The sequence below is a fragment of the Palaemon carinicauda genome, chromosome 31, assembly GCF_036898095.1.
Source record: "Palaemon carinicauda isolate YSFRI2023 chromosome 31, ASM3689809v2, whole genome shotgun sequence".
NCBI classification, from domain to species: Eukaryota; Metazoa; Arthropoda; class Malacostraca; order Decapoda; family Palaemonidae; genus Palaemon; species Palaemon carinicauda.
The window spans coordinates 70,955,319-70,973,856 of NC_090755.1; the positions used below are offsets into that span (position 1 = coordinate 70,955,319).

General features: G+C 33.6%; 1 protein-coding gene across 21 annotated transcripts in view; it reads left to right on the forward strand.

The window, feature by feature from the left end:
* The window catches only part of LOC137624516 (neuronal acetylcholine receptor subunit alpha-7-like), a 486,639-nt gene that overhangs the window by 363,533 nt on the left and 104,568 nt on the right, over positions 1-18,538 (forward strand). For all 21 annotated transcript variants that reach the window (XM_068355370.1, XM_068355368.1, XM_068355373.1 and 18 more), the window contains 2 exons: positions 8,568-8,748; positions 9,779-9,854. In XM_068355370.1, coding sequence (XP_068211471.1) covers positions 8,568-8,748; positions 9,779-9,854 — 257 coding nt within the window. The remainder of the gene's footprint in view (positions 1-8,567; positions 8,749-9,778; positions 9,855-18,538) is intronic.

The following is an 18,538-nucleotide window of genomic DNA, read 5'->3' on the forward strand; positions in this document are numbered from 1 at the left end:
GAGGAGGATGAGATTACTGCGTGTATGGAGAATCTCCCCCACCCACCCCCCCAGCAGTTCTGGTAAAATATTGAGAGTTCTCTCTCCTGAAGGATGTTCATTATCACTAACTAAATCACTTAATCTACACTTAATGGACCCTTGGTCCTCTTCTTTTTACACTCTAACATTCAATTTTGACAAGGAACCCACCAAGAGAAGACTGGTTTTGTTTTTTCTTTAAAATGGCAAGAAAATGAAGTAAAGAAAAAAAAATATGAACACAGCGTGAACACTGGGTTAGTGTCTTATGGGCACCGAGTGACTGATTTCATGTTAGTCTCCGTAGTACTTGTCTGCAAAAAATACATATATGGCGCTAAATCTCTGCTCGCATAACGATACAATGCTCGAAACCAATGTGAATTTGTACGCTCGTATACTGATTTGCTCGTAATCAAAGTTACTCGTAAACAGGGGTGCTACTGTATTTATATATTATTCACATGCAAGGAGCTACGTTATCTCAGAACACCTGTTATGGACCGCTAACTAACATATTATGGAACCAACCCATTCCAATGGTAAAATATTAAAAAAATAGTCTTCAGAAGAAAAATAGTTTCCTTAGATGAATTAATAGAGTAAAAATTGCTGAAATCACTAAAATTTAGGTAATCACACACGAAAGCGTCCATGAACCAGTTATTATTATTATTATTATTATTATTATTATTATTATTATTATTATTATTATTATTATTATCATTATTATTATTATTAATATTATTATTATTACTTGCTAAGCTACAACCCTAGTTGGAAAAGCAGGATCCTATAAGTTTAAGAGTAATATTAATATAAATCTTTCATATACAGTATATACTGTAAACTAAATACTTCAAAATAACAAGAAAAACGAAAATAAGATAAAACAGTGAGCCCGAGTGTACCCTCAAACAAGAGAACTCTACCCCAATACTGTGAAAGGCCATGGTACAGAGGCTATGCCACTACCCAAGACTAGACAACAATGGTTTAATTTTGGAGTGTCCTTCTCCCTGCTTACCATAGCTAGAGAGTCTCTTCTACCCTTACCAAGAGGAAAGTAGCCACTGAACAATTATAGTGCAGTAGTTGACCTCTTGAGTGAAGAATTGTTCGGAAATCTTATTGTTGTCAAGCGTATGAGAACTGTGGAGAATGTGGAAAGAGTAGGCCAGACTATTCGGTGTATGTGTTGTCAAAGGAAAATGAGCCCTAACCAGAGAGAGGGATACAATGTAATACTGTCTTGTAAAGTATTTAAATAATCCAGAAAAAAACATGATAAATGAAATATGCATCAGATCTAAAACTACATTATTGAAAATAAGAATTTGCAAAACGGAGATTCAAAAGTAAGCTACAAAGGAAAGTGTCACTGAACACAAACATTTCACTAACAATTACGACGTGTTTTTTACGATCTAGAAACTGCAACTTGAATGGAATTTAGCGAGCGCTGGGAAGCCAAAGGTACCCTGAAATGGACCCCTGTAATTTTCTTCAAATAGTAAACCCTTTAATGTTCTCCCTAGGGCAACAATTTTACGCATTACCCTAACCATACAAGTCTCTCTCTTGGGATGCTTACTCATATCTAGGAGAAAACGTGCCCGATCTTCCTTCTAGAAACAATAAACTGCCGAACATTTGACGTAAGGATTAATTCATTCCAAACGAAATTACCCATGCCTTCGTAAAAGTGAAACTCGTTCCTCCTAACGTGGTGGAATAAAAGGTCGCTTCTACATTCCTACTTTATTGGATAAATGGTGCATGGGTCGTCAGTGAAAAATACTTTCACTTCTTTAGTTGCTACATATAGATACTCCGGTTTGCCGCCTTCACACAGAACCATCGTCGCAAGGATTCTTGCCTTCAATGACATATTTCCACAATAATTATTACACAAACTCTTTTCCCGCCTTACTTTTACATTTGATACTCTCTAGATCAAACTAACAAAGGCACTTATTCAAAATTTACACTCAAAAGAAAACTTTCCGTCTTTCTCGTTATTTTCCATTCGTATATTTATTATTATTATTACTACCTAAAATACAACCCTAGTTGGAAAATCAGGATGCTATAAGCCATAGAGCTCCAAAAGGGAAAATAACCTAGTGATGAAAGGAAATAAGGAAATGAATAAACTACATATGACAAGTAATGAATAAAGAATATAAATATCTTATGACCAGTTACAATTTTAAAGTAGATATGTCATAAACTATGAAAACGAGACTCATGTCAGCCTGTTCAACATAAAAACATTGGCTGCAAATTTGAACTTCTGAATTAGCCAATATACTGTACATTCACTAAATAAAAACATTCAATCTTTTACATTTCTCGAACTAACATAGCCTATTAGTATTCGTTCACTAGTACCTAGTCTTCCGAACTAAATTTAACTATGCATTCTCCAGCTACCTCAGCCAATTAAATATCATGGTAGCTTTCTCTCCTTAAGCAAATAAGATATCTTTTCCCTTCTTCAACCCCATATAAGCGCACAATAAAAATCCAAACAATAAGTGATTTAATTCACACTCCCTTTTTAATTGTATCACTATGGGGTATGGTGCTGCAAACTTCATGGCCCCAGACATTTAGGGTACCCAGACACTTGCACGACTTTTTGCCACGAATTTGTCGGCAAGTCGTGACATTTTGTGGCACGAACTGGAAAAAAAAAAAAAAATACCTCAGAATTACAGCTGACCTGTCCACATTGACACAAACTGGCACGACGAGTTCACGACGAGTTCACGTATAGTTTGTGCATAGTTTGCGCACTTCCCGCATAGTTCCGACGAGTTCACGAACAGTTGGCGCATAGTTCACGATCTGGTCACGAAATTTTGTCGTGACCAGAATTTTGAACATTTCAAAATTCTCGTCACGACATGCCACGATGTCACGACGGATTTACGAATACTTCACGCCAATTCACGACGAGTTCACGCGTGCCACAAATTCGTGAAAGTGTCAGCCTGGCTTTAGGCTACTGACTTTTCAACATCACTAAAGCCTACGGTAATTCCTTCCCTCGCATACGAGAAAATGCGGCTCACACTGATAAAAATTTAAGATTTAGGGAAAATCTCCTAATATCAAAGGGTTTAAAACAATTTATTACAGGTTCATTTACCTCAAAGCACATAACATTTGACCCACAAAAAAAAACCTTAGGCGTCGTATCATGCTGTCAATATCAAAGTGGTATCTGTTTAAGCAAAGAAACTGACAAGATGCATTTGGTTAGCGTTGTATTCTAAAGAGAGTTCAGCTATACACTGACACTGACATCTGGGTCGGGTTTTAAATAATACCTTCAAAAGTAAATCAAGATTCTAGCATTTTATTTAAAAACACGGTGGAATGAAGCAACTAACGACGCTTTATTTGACCATTCGAGCGTCTTGGATTTTTAACGAAATTCCGATGCCTCCATTTAAAGCTACTGAGAATATTCACTATAAAGCCCTTACAGACAGCTGAGGGCATATTGCACTTCAATCTTAAAGAAGAAGACAAGAAAACTATTATGAATATGATGTGATACTAACCTAAAAATGATCAGTTAACAGCAATAGTTTTCCCAAAACTCACTATTTCTTACTAGGTCAAATTAATGCCGCATACTTTTGATACTAAATATTGCAGTTCTACTCCAAACAAAGACATATAACGTCATACACTCCTATTATAGTACATTGCCCTTCACTAGTGAAGTTCCCCCATAAAACTATAATTACCAAAACCACATGAAATTTATATTGAAATGCAAATCATTTGTACTGTTATATAATGTCTTATACTAATTTTAATGTAGTTCACTTAAAACAGTAAAAATCTAATATTTATATGTTATATGAATATTCAAAAACTATATTTTTTCAAAACAATATTAAAATATTAAATAGCTACTTTCGAAACAGTGAGCTTTATAAAAAATAAGAAGCTGAACTTGAAGTGGGTTACTGAAAACAAAGCAGACATAGAAAAAGAGGAATAAAAGCAAACTGATTTACGACAAAATCTATGAAAACGAACGACATAATAAACGAGTCAATCGATGATAGTATCCAGCACGAAGACATTACCATTTATCTCTTACACTATCATCTTCCGCTCTTGGTCCTTGTGATGCCTTGCATCTCAATAGGTGAGGGTCTTAAATCTCTTGACGCGGGAGTGCTTCTCTTAGCTTTCTTATATACATATTCCTTTCTGGGAGAATTTCATTCTTATTCAACGCGCAAGACGAAAGATAAAGTCTTCTCATTTGCGAAACATATATATTCTGCTGTGATTTCATGTACCCAGTGCTAATTATGGAATGCATGTTGCAATTATGAATGAATGATTTAAAGTTTTCAGGCATCCTGATTGCAATTTTGAATTGCCAAGTGGACTATACTAATAAAAGAGTTATTCGCTGACATCACGATGCTAAAATGATCACAGGCCCATTGATATGCAGCAGCTTCCAAGCGAAATATCGTACTTTGATAAGAATATTTCTTTTACTCAGTGAACTATGTCGCGAACTATCTTTTTGGGTCCCTAGAGGGAAGTTTTGCCACCTTACTACGATACCAGTGACATAAGCTCAATGTAACTCGGTCGTGAAAGATGTCAGATGAGATATGTCTGCTTTTATGGTTTCACTTCAGGTCTAGACCATCTCATTGGCCTTTGGTCTTGACCCAAATATCTAGCAATCAATCAAAAGAACAGTACGGGTCTTATTAAAGTGAATAGCCTTGTACAGAAAATGCTTTCTATGAAAAAGAAAAATGGATTTCTTTAAAATATATGGTTCCATACCATATGCAATATGCTTTTACCCATTAACTTGTGGAATTATTTACCTGAGTATCTTTTCATATACTGGCGAGGCATGTCAGTTTTACTTCATCCAGAATCCTATCTATTTAATATACTGTATACAACTCTAAACATTCCAGCACTTCCTCTTCCAAAGACAAATCACGCATGCTAACAATTTAACGAAAAATGGATGAAATAATGTTTTCAGATAAAGTCTAGGTTTTGACAATCTTATCAGAGCAATATCACACAAATGCTTGAAAAAAAAAAATAGCAAAAAATGTAAAAATGTTTAAAAAATACAATAGCCCATACATCAAATTCATATTCAACGGTATTATTTCTCCAAGAAACTTTTTTTGCATATTCCTTCTCCATTATCGAAAATAAATCATCATACATTAAGATTAAAATTGCAAACTTTCCCAGTAATTACGCAGTGAAAAGGGTGAATAGTTTCACTTATTCGACTAGATTAAGTTATCGAAGAAAATGTCTACCCATATTTCCTTTTGAGAAGGAAATCAATAAAGAAATAGTCCTTATTACTCAAATTTTATAAAAAAAAAAAAAAAAAAAAATCTTACGAATAACCTTTAAATATTTTTTTAATTTAAAATCTTATTTCTAAATAACTAAAAGTATATACTTTATGAGAAAAAAATAAAATAAAATGCCTTGCAACCCGCACACACAAAGTTACTAACGACCCACATGAGCAATCAATTGCATACGTAATCTTTCAAATAGTAATCACTCATAATATTACTGAAAAAATTAACACAAGAAATACTTTCTCACCGCATACCCCAACAAACGGGCAAAATTATTGCAACCAAACATGGGATAAACACAAATTTTTACAAAATATCATGAAAATATAAGTTTGAGCCAACCACTAAGGCTTCAGTGAAGTAAAGCAATTAGTACAAATGGGTAAAAGAATTAAACAACTCATAAGGATGTAAAAATAAAAAATCTAGGAAATAATAAGCTGTCATGATATTTCATATTTGAAATATCGCAAGACATTAGTTTCCCCTTCTATTCCATCATTTTACTCAAGATTCCCTTTATTTCCCCAAAGATCCATCAGTTTCCCCTTCTATTTCATAATTTTACTCAAGATTCCTTCCATTTCCCATAATATTCCATAACTTCCTCCTTCTATTCCATCCATTTCCCATAAGATCCCATCAGTTTCTCCTTCTATTACATAAATTCTACTCAAGATTCCACCATTTTCCCCTTCTATCCCATCAATTTTACATAAGATCACATCCATTTCCCCTAAGATCCCATACGTTTCCCCCACTACCCATAGGATTTTACTAAGAAACACCCATGACTTTCTAGTGCCGACGAACGTTTTGACAGCACCTACCAAGTGAACGTGGAAGTGAATAGCTCGGGATTTATGTCTTTTCAACCGCCCGGGATCTTTATCAGCAGTTGCAAAATCGATATAACATGGTTTCCCTTCGATACTCAGAGGTGCACACTGAAGTTCGGGTCATGGACATACAATGCATGGCAGGTCAGGAAACACTACAAGGAGATAGAGAAAGCGGGAGAGAGATTGCGATTTTCAACTGATGGCAATGGTCTCTCTCCGTCTCTCTCTTGGTCCATAAAACGAGCAAGATATTAGCCTAACCAATGGTATTCATTAATCTATTACCAAAAGGACTTGCTTAGTTCTAATAAGTTTTGATGACTAACGATTTTTTTGGCTACTAACAACTAACAAAAAGTAACGAGGGGGGGGGGGAAGGACTCTCAGTCTCACTACAATAATGGATTATTACATTTATGTAAAATGGAGAACAGTCTGCTGCAATAATTAGTTTAACGAAATTAATTATGAGGTTAATTGGGCTGAAAGCTATTATGCGGGATGAATTTGCTTTCAGTGTTGAGAGGTTATCATTGGCCAGAATGTGCTCATAAAACGCATACTTTGACTACCCGTGCTGCACTTTTGTTAAAGTGTTTTAAGTTTATATGTAAGACTTAAATCGTATTTTCTTTAATTCCCAACAATGTTATCAAAAGTTAATATTCTATCTTTTGCTTTAAAAAGATGTTTATCGAGGGTATCATATTCGTTATTTTATATTTCCGGAAAATAAAATGTGTCTTTCTCTAAAAAAAATAACACGTACTAAGAAAACGGTTCTCCAATATCGAAAGGTCTAAAATAGTGTTTCCCAACCCTAGGGTAAATTACCCAAGTGGGGTAATGGACCCATATTTTTGGGGTAATCAAGATGTTCGGAAATTGAGTTATTCACTTTCCCATAATTATTGCCATAATTCATACACAAAATCTGCAATATTTTTTTTATAGGAAAGCTCAATAATTTTAACATTGCTGTACAACAATTTGGTCCGGGCTACATGATCCATACGGTTAATCAGGTGGCTGCACAAAAACATTCGATGTTACCGGGTATATGTTCAATGGGGTAATTGATTAGTTGGAAATAAAATTTGGGGGTAATCATTTAAAAAAGGTTGGGAAACACTGGTCTAAAAGAATAAAGAAAAAATCAGTTACAGTAAATGTATATCTTCTGAACTTTTTAAAATCTCAGGTGTAAACCAAGAACATCTCTAGATGATTTCAGAATGAGGGTAATTAGTTACGATGAAGAGATTCAACAGGTAATAAAAATCATTCATATTGAAAGCATGTGCATAAAAACGATTTATTGCGTGAAAATAACAGATTGCCTCTAACAAATGGAAATTATATTTTGATTTGCTTTGTTTTCATTTACATTTCTAACCATATTAACATAAATGTATTCCTAGAGAACCTTCCTTATATCTGTCAATTTCTGTGAGAGGTTCACGATATTATATCTTAACTACAATCCCTACAAATACAACACGAAACCCATACACAATATCACTAGAGATCAAATTTATACTTAATTACTAGAGATCAAATTTATACTTACGCACATTTTATACTTAATTACTAGAGATCAAATTTATACTTACGCACATTTTACTATATTGAATTACTTCAAACACATGCAAATATAAGTAAAACACTTTTTAGTAACGGACATTAATTTTTACCGATGACTGTACTTTTATTAATGAAAAACACTACAAGGGAGAAGCCTCAATCACCCAGATCAGATGGATATATTCAGGTAGAGATATTGGAGACTTGTGAAAATAGGGTGATTGAGGGGCTCCCTTAGAAGAGCTTTCTTTACATATCTTTTGATCAAATTAGTTAAATATATACCTAATTATTAAATTTAATACTGTATTCTAGCAAGGAGCTAGTCTTTAGATTATCTATTATGAATTTTGAAAATGTAATCCATATAAGATAAAATGTATAATAAGTGAACAAGAAAATTTTCATCACCTAAAAAGTGGTCATTGATAAATAAAATAGTAATTGATTAGTTTGAGCTAAAGATTTTTTACAGCTCCGAATACAAATAAGCTTCTTATCATACACAATAATTCAAGCACTTTTCATAGAACATAAGTAAATTTCTTACTGTCCAACATCTTACATTTTATCGCACAGGCATCTTTACAACACTACATAACTCTAAAAATGCCAGGGATGTCTTAATATTGCATCAGGCAACTGATGAATTAACCAAAATCTTCTTTTAGACCTTTGAAGCCTGCCACCTACCCCTTACTAACCCCAATAACAACACCAACAGCGCCGACGAGGGTTTCGACGGTACCTATCCAACGAAAGTGGTTGTGTCGTCCAACGGTAATTGCCTGTACATCCCGCCTGGCATATTCAAGTCCACTTGCAAAATAGATATCACGTGGTTTCCGTTCGATGACCAACGGTGCAAGATGAAATTCGGATCGTGGACTTATTCTGGATGGCAGGTACTGGATGATAATCTCAGACCCCAACCCCCACCTCCCCAAAAATATATCAATATATATTGTTGTTTGTATACTATGAAACGAAATCATCTTATAATTACATATTTGATAATATTGTTAGGATGGTCTCATGTCTACCATACGAAAATGCATTTTGTTGAATGTACATCTGCTCTGACTGAATTTCATTCAAAATTCAAGTATTTTCAGTTTTTAAGAAAAGAGGGATATACAAATAGGTATTTAACTCTTTTGTTATATCTCCACAACTTCTATATTTATGTAAGTTTTCTCTGATTTATAGAAATGTTTTTAAAGCAGGAAAAAAAAAGCAAAATTTCCCAAATAACAAATTTTGCCAAATTTTCAAGGAACTTAATTCAAAATAACTTCACACTAGACTTTACAAAAGTAATTAGATACCGGTGCAAGTTAAACTCATAATAAATAGTCCACTTTTTTTCGTATCCTGATGTAAGCTATATGCCTATGGATTAAAATTACGTTTTCAACACCTAAATTGAAAGTAGACATTGAAAAATCTATCGAAAAGAGGAATAAGTATTTGGTGCGATTATACAGTATTTTATTCAACTATTACAAAAATTCTTATAGGACTGAAGACGATGCCTGCAGAATATTTTTCATAATAAATGTAGGCCTACTAACATACAGGATTGTTCGAAGTAGGTTAGAAGTAAACAAAATTAATTAATCTTTTTTTAACATGTATTTGCATCTTGATCAATCTAATAGTAATATTGTGTATATAACAGACGAGAGTATGTTTGTACTCCAGTCTCTAGATGTTTAAAGATCTAGGTCATTTATAATTCATAGAATTTCTGAAGAATATACACCCATGAAATAGTAATAAGGCCATCAAAATCAAGAAAATTGCAAACCACATAAAGCTCCTAATTATGTACAATCTAATGCAAAAACAAAGTTGACCCACCTATATTGACTATGGCACAGGGGGGACACCCCAATGACCAACAAACAACTAAAATGTTCCCTAACATTTCAGCTGGATCTGCAACTTCAGTCAGAGGACGGTGGTGACCTGAGCGATTTCATCAAGAACGGAGAATGGGATCTCATTGGTAAGACCCCTTGCGAGTGGGGGAGGCGGGATTAATAGCGGGGTGTTTTCGCAAGTATAATAAGTGAGTGTGAAAAAGGATCAGGTGAGCGAGGATTTTCCCTTCTAAGTTTCTTAATGGAGTGAATGATATTAGAAAGTAGAAAAATCTGAGGTTCATATGGCAAGTTTTTTTTTGTGGAAAGATGTTCATACTTTTTTTTTTTTTTTTAAATGACGTTGTTCTACGGATTGTATAGTAGTAGAGACGACTGTTCTTAAAACTGATCCATTTTGAAAATATATTTGTTATATTGTCTATCAAATTACAGGATAATTCAGTGAAAAACTCATTATTCTTAATGATCATTATTTGTAAGATTCTTTAGTATGGATAATTCACTATTATAGAAGTACTATATGCGTTGATTCATGAATGTTATAATTATAATAGTTAAATATAAGTGTACAGTATGAGTATATCCAATAACTTTTTATAATGACACTTTTCCACTAGATGAAATTATAGAAGATTTATATGTCAAGAAATTAGTCAAAAGGAACTATTGTGATCCATATTTAATAAGTATGTGTATGACAGCCTTTTTACAAGTGTGTGTTTGAGATTTCAATCAGTATGTGTACTTTGTGATTCTGTATATTGTACATTGCTAACATATTATCCAATTTTATTTGTAGCTTAACAGGTTCTGGTAAAAAAAAAAAAAATGTAGGTCAGATATATCTGAAATGTAAATGTAGTCCATTTGTAAAAATGTGACCATCATATGTAGAACAGCATATTGAAGTTATTGCAAGAACGCTTTTGGGTGAAAAAAAAAAGACATTTGCTAAAGAAAAATTCCGAGGCTCTCTTCCTTCATAATCAGATTTTTTTTTTGCTGAACACACACTGCATTGAGATAACAATGGTAAAAGCTGCTGCTGCTATTCCGAACTGTGTCCCAACTGCTGTTCTGTTTTCAGGAAGTGACGTGCTATTGCCATCTAGTGTCAAGACGACGAAACAATCTTTCCAATGCCGTTTTAGTTGGAGTGCCCATTCCCAATCGTCATTATGTTAACATTGTCCCTCTGTTTTAGCTTGTAACTTTCAGAGTTATCTGCCTTGCCTGCTCCGTACGACATTTGGATTCATTATTTCTGTTGTGGTATCACGCAAAGGAGTCAATTCAGGTACGAAGGTTCCAAATTCATTCCAATGCCATCGATCGAGAAAAGATGATACGAAAAAGACCCCCAGATTCGTAAATATCGTTTCACAATGTTGAAAAATATTCGGATAAGCCATCGAACATGAAAATCTTTGTTTCTTTACCTGCATGGCCTTGGCCTGTTTATCTTCACCTAGTGTTTGTCTCTTTTTTTACTTTTATCACAATGGACCTACCACCAAAGAAACCGCATGAAGAAGTTTCTGTTTTAACCCTTGGGTGCCATGGATTGCGCATGTTTATGGTATCTTCGCAAAGGATTGCCTTGAAAAGGGTGACCTAACCAAGCTCGTAATAACTCTTACAATGTTTACCAAGCATTATAGAGTTTAAAATCATCGGAAAAAATATCACTTCATATCCATGTATACCATCAAAGTATTTCCTGTGTGAATATTTTGTATGCCCTACGAATATCAAGCATCTTTTACCATATTTTGAGCACTTATGTGTTAAGAGTATAGCCGAGTTATCTGGAGTATACAACTAAATAATGTCATATATTTTAGAAATAAATAACTAGTTCTCTTTAAAGCACACTTCGAAGCTAAAAGCCAATCTGATAACCGACTGATGGAACCAAATGTATCACTAAACTGTCGGTCAATAAACAACAATTAATTCTGCCAACCTTTTTCATAAATTACTACATACGATTGTCTGCTTAATACGTACTTAAGGTAAAACGTACTCCAATAGACACTTATCAAACATTGTAATTTCTTTTCTTTCAGGACGAAAGCTTTATTCGTAAACCGAATTCTCGAATTTTCTCTACAGAAAATAGCTGCTTGAATTACTCGTGTTCATAATTAAATGAATCCTGTACCGTATGCTACATATATGTTAATTACCATCTCAAGTAAATATATATGTATATATATACATATATATTTATATATGTATATATATACACATTTAAATATATATACAGTATATACAGTATATATATATATATATATATATATATATATATATATATATATATATATGATATACACACACACACACACACACATATATATATATATATATATATATATATATATATATATATATATATATATATATATATATATATATATATACACACACATATGTGTGTAAGTGTACTTATTATACAGATACAGTATGTATATAAATTTCTGAATAGAAACTTACATAAAACATATTCTCAAAGTACAAATCAAATTGTGACAGCCTGTTTGTGATCATATATATATATATATATATATATATATATATATATATATATATATATATATATATATATATATATATATATATATAGACTCCATAGCTCGTATCTTGGAGGTGCAATCTGCCAAATTGACGGAATGGTAAGGCATTTACTTCATGCCAAGTAGGTTATGGATCACTCCCAGCTTAACTCCCCCCCCCCCAACTCCCCATCCCCACACTAGCCAACCGAGCTGTTAATGGGTGCCAGCATTTGCAGGGGTCAAGTAAAAATGAGAGTTTAACTAACAACTCCAACCTTGAAGAACTGTTGTATCATTATGTGCCACCCCTTCCAAAGAGACTGAATTATTTTTAAAAATATCATATATGATAATTTTTCCAAACGACTTTCTTGATTTAAGGAATGAAAGTTATGCCACGTGACTATTACGAAAGTCTTTAATCAAATTAATCTACAAACGACACCTTCTAGATGAAAAAAAAAATTCCACTGGATACTCAAAAAAGCATGAAAAAAAAAATTCATGGTTTTCATATTTGAAAAATTGTAACTTTAAGTTTGTAATATAGTAAAAAAAAATAACTATAGTAACATGATAATTTGTAATGACAAGTGGTGAGATTTCTTAGGCACAATATTCCCTGAAGAAATTCAGTAAAAAAAGTATAATCATTGCTCCTATACTAGGCTCCTAACCTGGGGGTACATTTACCCTGTAACTAGATCTCATATCATTGAATATTTCATTTGCCGGGTATACATACATGTCACATATACAGACCAAAGAATGTGAAAGAAATATTACTTGTGTTACATTTATCTACTGATTCAATATTCAACAATTATACCAGTTGGTATACTTTACAAAGACTACGAAACTAATGACTTTGAACTGACTTCGAATTAGCTCTAATTTGGGAGGACATTGTTCTAAAATTATATTCGAGTGAAATGATATGTCTGAAGAATTTGTGAGTTCAACCAAACCCCTAATTATCATTCCAGATATAATTTTACTGGAACATTTGTCAATAATATTTGTTTTCAATAAAAAATTCCCATAATAGGCAAAGAGAGAATTAATTTGCATATCCTCAAACAAGGAATAATCTAAGTACATAGCGTAGGTGTCAAGTACGAAAAAATATTATCGACCAATGAGATTTTTATGAAATACTCATCACTGAAAGAATTAGCTTCAATAACAACACAATATTAATTAGAAACATCAATTTAGTAGTTTGTGATTCTATCGACTCCTAAAGATTGCAGAGTTCTTTACCGTAACTCTTATTTCATTCCCATTACAGGTAGTTATCACCTCATTGGAAATATATATATATATATATATATATATATATATATATATATATATATATATATATATATATATATATATATATATATATATATATATATATATATTATTACAAGCTAAGCTACAACCTTAGTTGGAAAAGCAGGATGCTATAAGCCCAAGGGCTCCAACAAGGAAAAATTACACAATGAGGAAAGGAAACAAAGAAATAAACAAACTACAATTAAGGTATTTTAATAACATTAACAGCATTGAGTTAGATCTTCGATAAATAAACTACAAAACATTAAAAAGAACAAGAGGAAAAAAAATAGAATAGTGTACCCGAGTGTACACGGAAGCAAGAGAACTCTAACCCAAGACAGTGGAAGACCATGGTGCAGAGGCTAGCTATAAATATATATATATATATATATATATATATATATATATATATATATATATATATATATATATATATATATATATATATATATATAAACTTGTCTTTGAGTATGTTACTATCACCACCCTTATTTAGCACAGCTGTTGAGTTGCCCTTCAAACTTACACTAAAAATTGTCCCGTGGATTCCACTAACTAAGATACAATAGCTATAACATCATCTGACACTAAGGTTTTTTTTTTTAAATACCGTACCATGAACATCATTCCATTTCCCACTCACCAAGTAGGTTAGAGATATTTGAACCGAGGGGCTTCCGTAATTCGTGATACTCGTGAGCTCTATGCGTCCGCCTGATGAGCTGCGCCCTTTCGAATCCTACTTACACGTCTGATCTAAGTGAAAATAGCCCAATCTAGATATCTACATGCAGGATCCAAGCAGCATGGTGCCATTAACTTAGGGCAGTATGAAGCCGGAGTGAATTAGGAGAAGGAAAGGGAATGCTATGTATTTTCAGGCTCCAAAGTGAATGGGAGGATAAACAAGCCACTGTGGGATAATGAGTAAGTCTTTACTACAGAACTTAAATTCCCGAGTGTTTACTATAATGCACCTGTAACTCTAAGTAGAGGACACATGATGAATTCTTGAGTGTTTGCTATTATGCACCAGTAACTCTAAGTAGAGGACACACAATGAATTCTTGAGTGTTTGCTATTATGCACCAGTAACTCGAAGTAGAGGACATATGATGAATTCTTGAGTGTTTGCTATTATGCACCAGTATGTCTAAGTAGAGGACACATGATGAATTCTTGATTGTTTGCTATTATGCACCAGTAACTCTAAGTAGAGGACACATGATGAATTCTTGATTGTTTGCTACTATGCAACAGTAACTCTAAGTAGAGGACACACGATGAATTCTTGAGTGTTTGCTATTATGCACCAGTAACTCGAAGTAGAGGACATATGATGAATTCTTGAGTGTTTGCTATAATGCACCAGTATCTCTAAGTAGAGGACACATGATGAATTCTTGAGTGTTTGCTATTATGCACCAGTAACTCTAAGTAGAGGACACACAATGAATTCTTGAGTGTTTGCTATTATGCACCAGTAACTCGAAGTAGAGGACATATGATGAATTCTTGAGTGTTTGCTATTATGCACCAGTATGTCTAAGTAGAGGACACATGATGAATTCTTGATTGTTTGCTATTATGCACCAGTAACTCTAAGTAGAGGACATATGATGAATTCTTGAGTGTTTGCTATTATGCACCAGTATGTCTAAGTAGAGGACACATGATGAATTCTTGATTGTTTGCTATTATGCAACAGTAACTCTAAGTAGAGGACACACGATGAATTCTTGAGTGTTTGCTATTATGCACCAGTAACTCGAAGTAGAGGACATATGATGAATTCTTGAGTGTTTGCTATAATGCACCAGTATCTCTAAGTAGAGGACATATGATGAATTCTTGAGTGTTTGCTATTATGCACCAGTAACTCTAAGTAGAGGACACATGATGAATTCTTGATTGTTTGCTATTATGCACCAGTAACTCTAAGTAGAGGACATATGATGAATTCTTGAGTGTTTGCTATTATGCACCAGTATGTCTAAGTAGAGGACACATGATGAATTCTTGATTGTTTGCTACTATGCAACAGTAACTCTAAGTAGAGGACACACGATGAATTCTTGAGTGTTTGCTATTATGCACCAGTAACTCGAAGTAGAGGACATATGATGAATTCTTGAGTGTTTGCTATAATGCACCAGTATCTCTAAGTAGAGGACACATGATGAATCCTTGATTGTTTGCTATTATGCACCAGTAACTCTAAGTACAGGACACATGATGAATTCTTGAGTGTTTGCTATTATGCACCAGTAACTCGAAGTAGATGACATATGATGAATTCTTGAGTGTTTGCTATAATGCACCAGTATCTCTAAGTAGAGGACACATGATGAATCCTTGATTGTTTGCTATTATGCACCAGTAACTCTAAGTAGAGGACACATGATGAATTCTTAAGTGTTTGCTATTATGCACCAGTAACTCTTAAGTAGAGGACACATGATGAATTCTTGAGTGTTTGCTATTATGCACCAGTAACTCGAAGTAGTGGATACATGCTGACAAAATTTCCAGAGTGCTCTATTCAAGAGAGATTAGTTCACCAAATTTTCAACTGGGCTCCGCAAGGCACCAAAAGAGTTGAAAGACACAGGCCTACATGGCTGAGGACTATGAAACGTGAAGTAGGAGATGATGAAAGGAGATGTAATGATTTAGAAGCTCTAGATAGAGACGACTGGCGAAATCTAACCAAGGCCTTTTGCGTCAATAGGCGTAGGAGGAGAGGATGATGATGATATTCAAAATATAATAACCAGGGAAATTATCTAGGAAGTGACTATCTATAGGGGTCAAGTGCATAAACTATTCTAAATGTACCTTATGGAAGTGGCCGAATTATGTAACAGTATACATTGCTCAAGAGAAGTCCAAAGCTGTTGAAACCTATTCATAGGGAATTTGCTCATAGTACAATCACGAAGCTCCATTTCATGTTGGACATTATTAATTTGGGTAATACTGCTTTAACCTTTGAGCGGTCTCCATTTAAATGTAAATACCTCCATACAATGTATACGTTCCACCTGCTGAAGTGGGGCTAAGCTCGAGAACATATAAAAACTGATGAACAAGTTATGACAAAACAGATGATTGTCAAGAACTGTGAAAGCAACTATTATTTTAGGGATCCTATCCTTACAAAATAATACACCAATATTTCTCTCACAAGTAATGAGTTATGTCATGTCAAGCACCTAAGTTAGACGAAAATTATTGAAATGTAGTGTTGTAGACAAATGACTGGCCATTTAATTACATGCTAACTGATGACTGGTCATTTAACTACAATCTCTCTAACCGCTCAATCCATTAAATGGTACTCGGTTTTCATCTTTTCCTGCAATTTCTGATATAATGCATACCGACAGTTCACCCTGTATGCCTCAAGAACTCACAGCCCTGGCTTACAGCCATGTATCATCCTTTGTATTCATTAGACACCTAAGATTAGAGGCAATTTTTACTCACCCCCAATTTATATATCAGGCAGGGTATAAAGCACCCAAAGAGCATATAAGAGTGATATTTGGCATAACAAAAGAGGTAAAAAATTCCCTCTCACCACTTAGCTCCAAGCACTAAACACTGGCACATCATCTCGACTGATGGGATAAACCAAACCAACGGTTCTACCATCTTGCGGTTTATTCTCTGGAGATTAAGGTTTCAGTTGCTTGCCTAAGGAAGCAGCATACACTGGGGAGAGGCATTGAGGCGAGACACGGGATACATACTGCTGCAACTCTCCAGCAGTGCCCATAAGCAGGACCAACGGTTAACTGGTTGAGGTTTCCCCTTCATATCAGACCTTGGGCGACTCGCCATAATTTCCCTAAGCGCTAACTTTATTCCTTATTTGGGGTACTCAAATGTCGACATCAACTATGATGGACTTCCTTAAGTAGGTACATACTGTATATATATATATATATATATATATATATATATATATATATATATATATATATATATATATATATATATATATATATGTATATATATACATATATATATATATATATAATATATATATATATATATATATATATATATATATATATATATATATATATATATCAACAACAAATGCAGCCGTTTCCATTCCACTGAAGGAGAAACGCCTCAGATATATAAAATCCTGCCTGGGGTCTGGCCAGTTTTTATCATCACGCTGGCCAGTGCAGACTGGTGATGGTAGGAGTTTTTCGTCTGATCGCTTACAGCAGATAAACCTATTAAGTGTGGCCCTAACTGGTACAGCTTTCCTGATCATGGCAATACCTAAACCCTTCCCCCACGTTAGGGTATCCCCACTCAGAAAGGCGTACTGTATATATACATATACATTTATATTTACGCATATGTATATATATATATATATATATATATATATATATATATATATATATATATATATATATATATATATGTATGTATGTATGTACGTATGTTACTTGGGATTACTGTATGAGCATATGCTCTGCACCCACGAAAAGCAAAACCTCCTACTATACAAATTGTTTAGCCTAAATTACCAAAAACGATTGGCCATCTAAATCATTGGAACCCACAGCACAATCTGATGACAAATGTCAATTGGATTAACAACTTACAAGATGAATCGGGAAGGGAATTCCATATTTCCTTAAGCCACGTCAGTAAGGAAATAAAAGTGTTTTTGAAGCTTTATTCTATATATTTACACACACACACACACACACACACACGCACGCATATATATATATATATATATATATATATATATATATATATATATATATATATATATATAAATATATATATATATATATATATATATATATATATATATATATATATATATATATATATAACCTACAATGTATGAAAATGAAATTATAGAAATGAAATTTACTAATAAATTT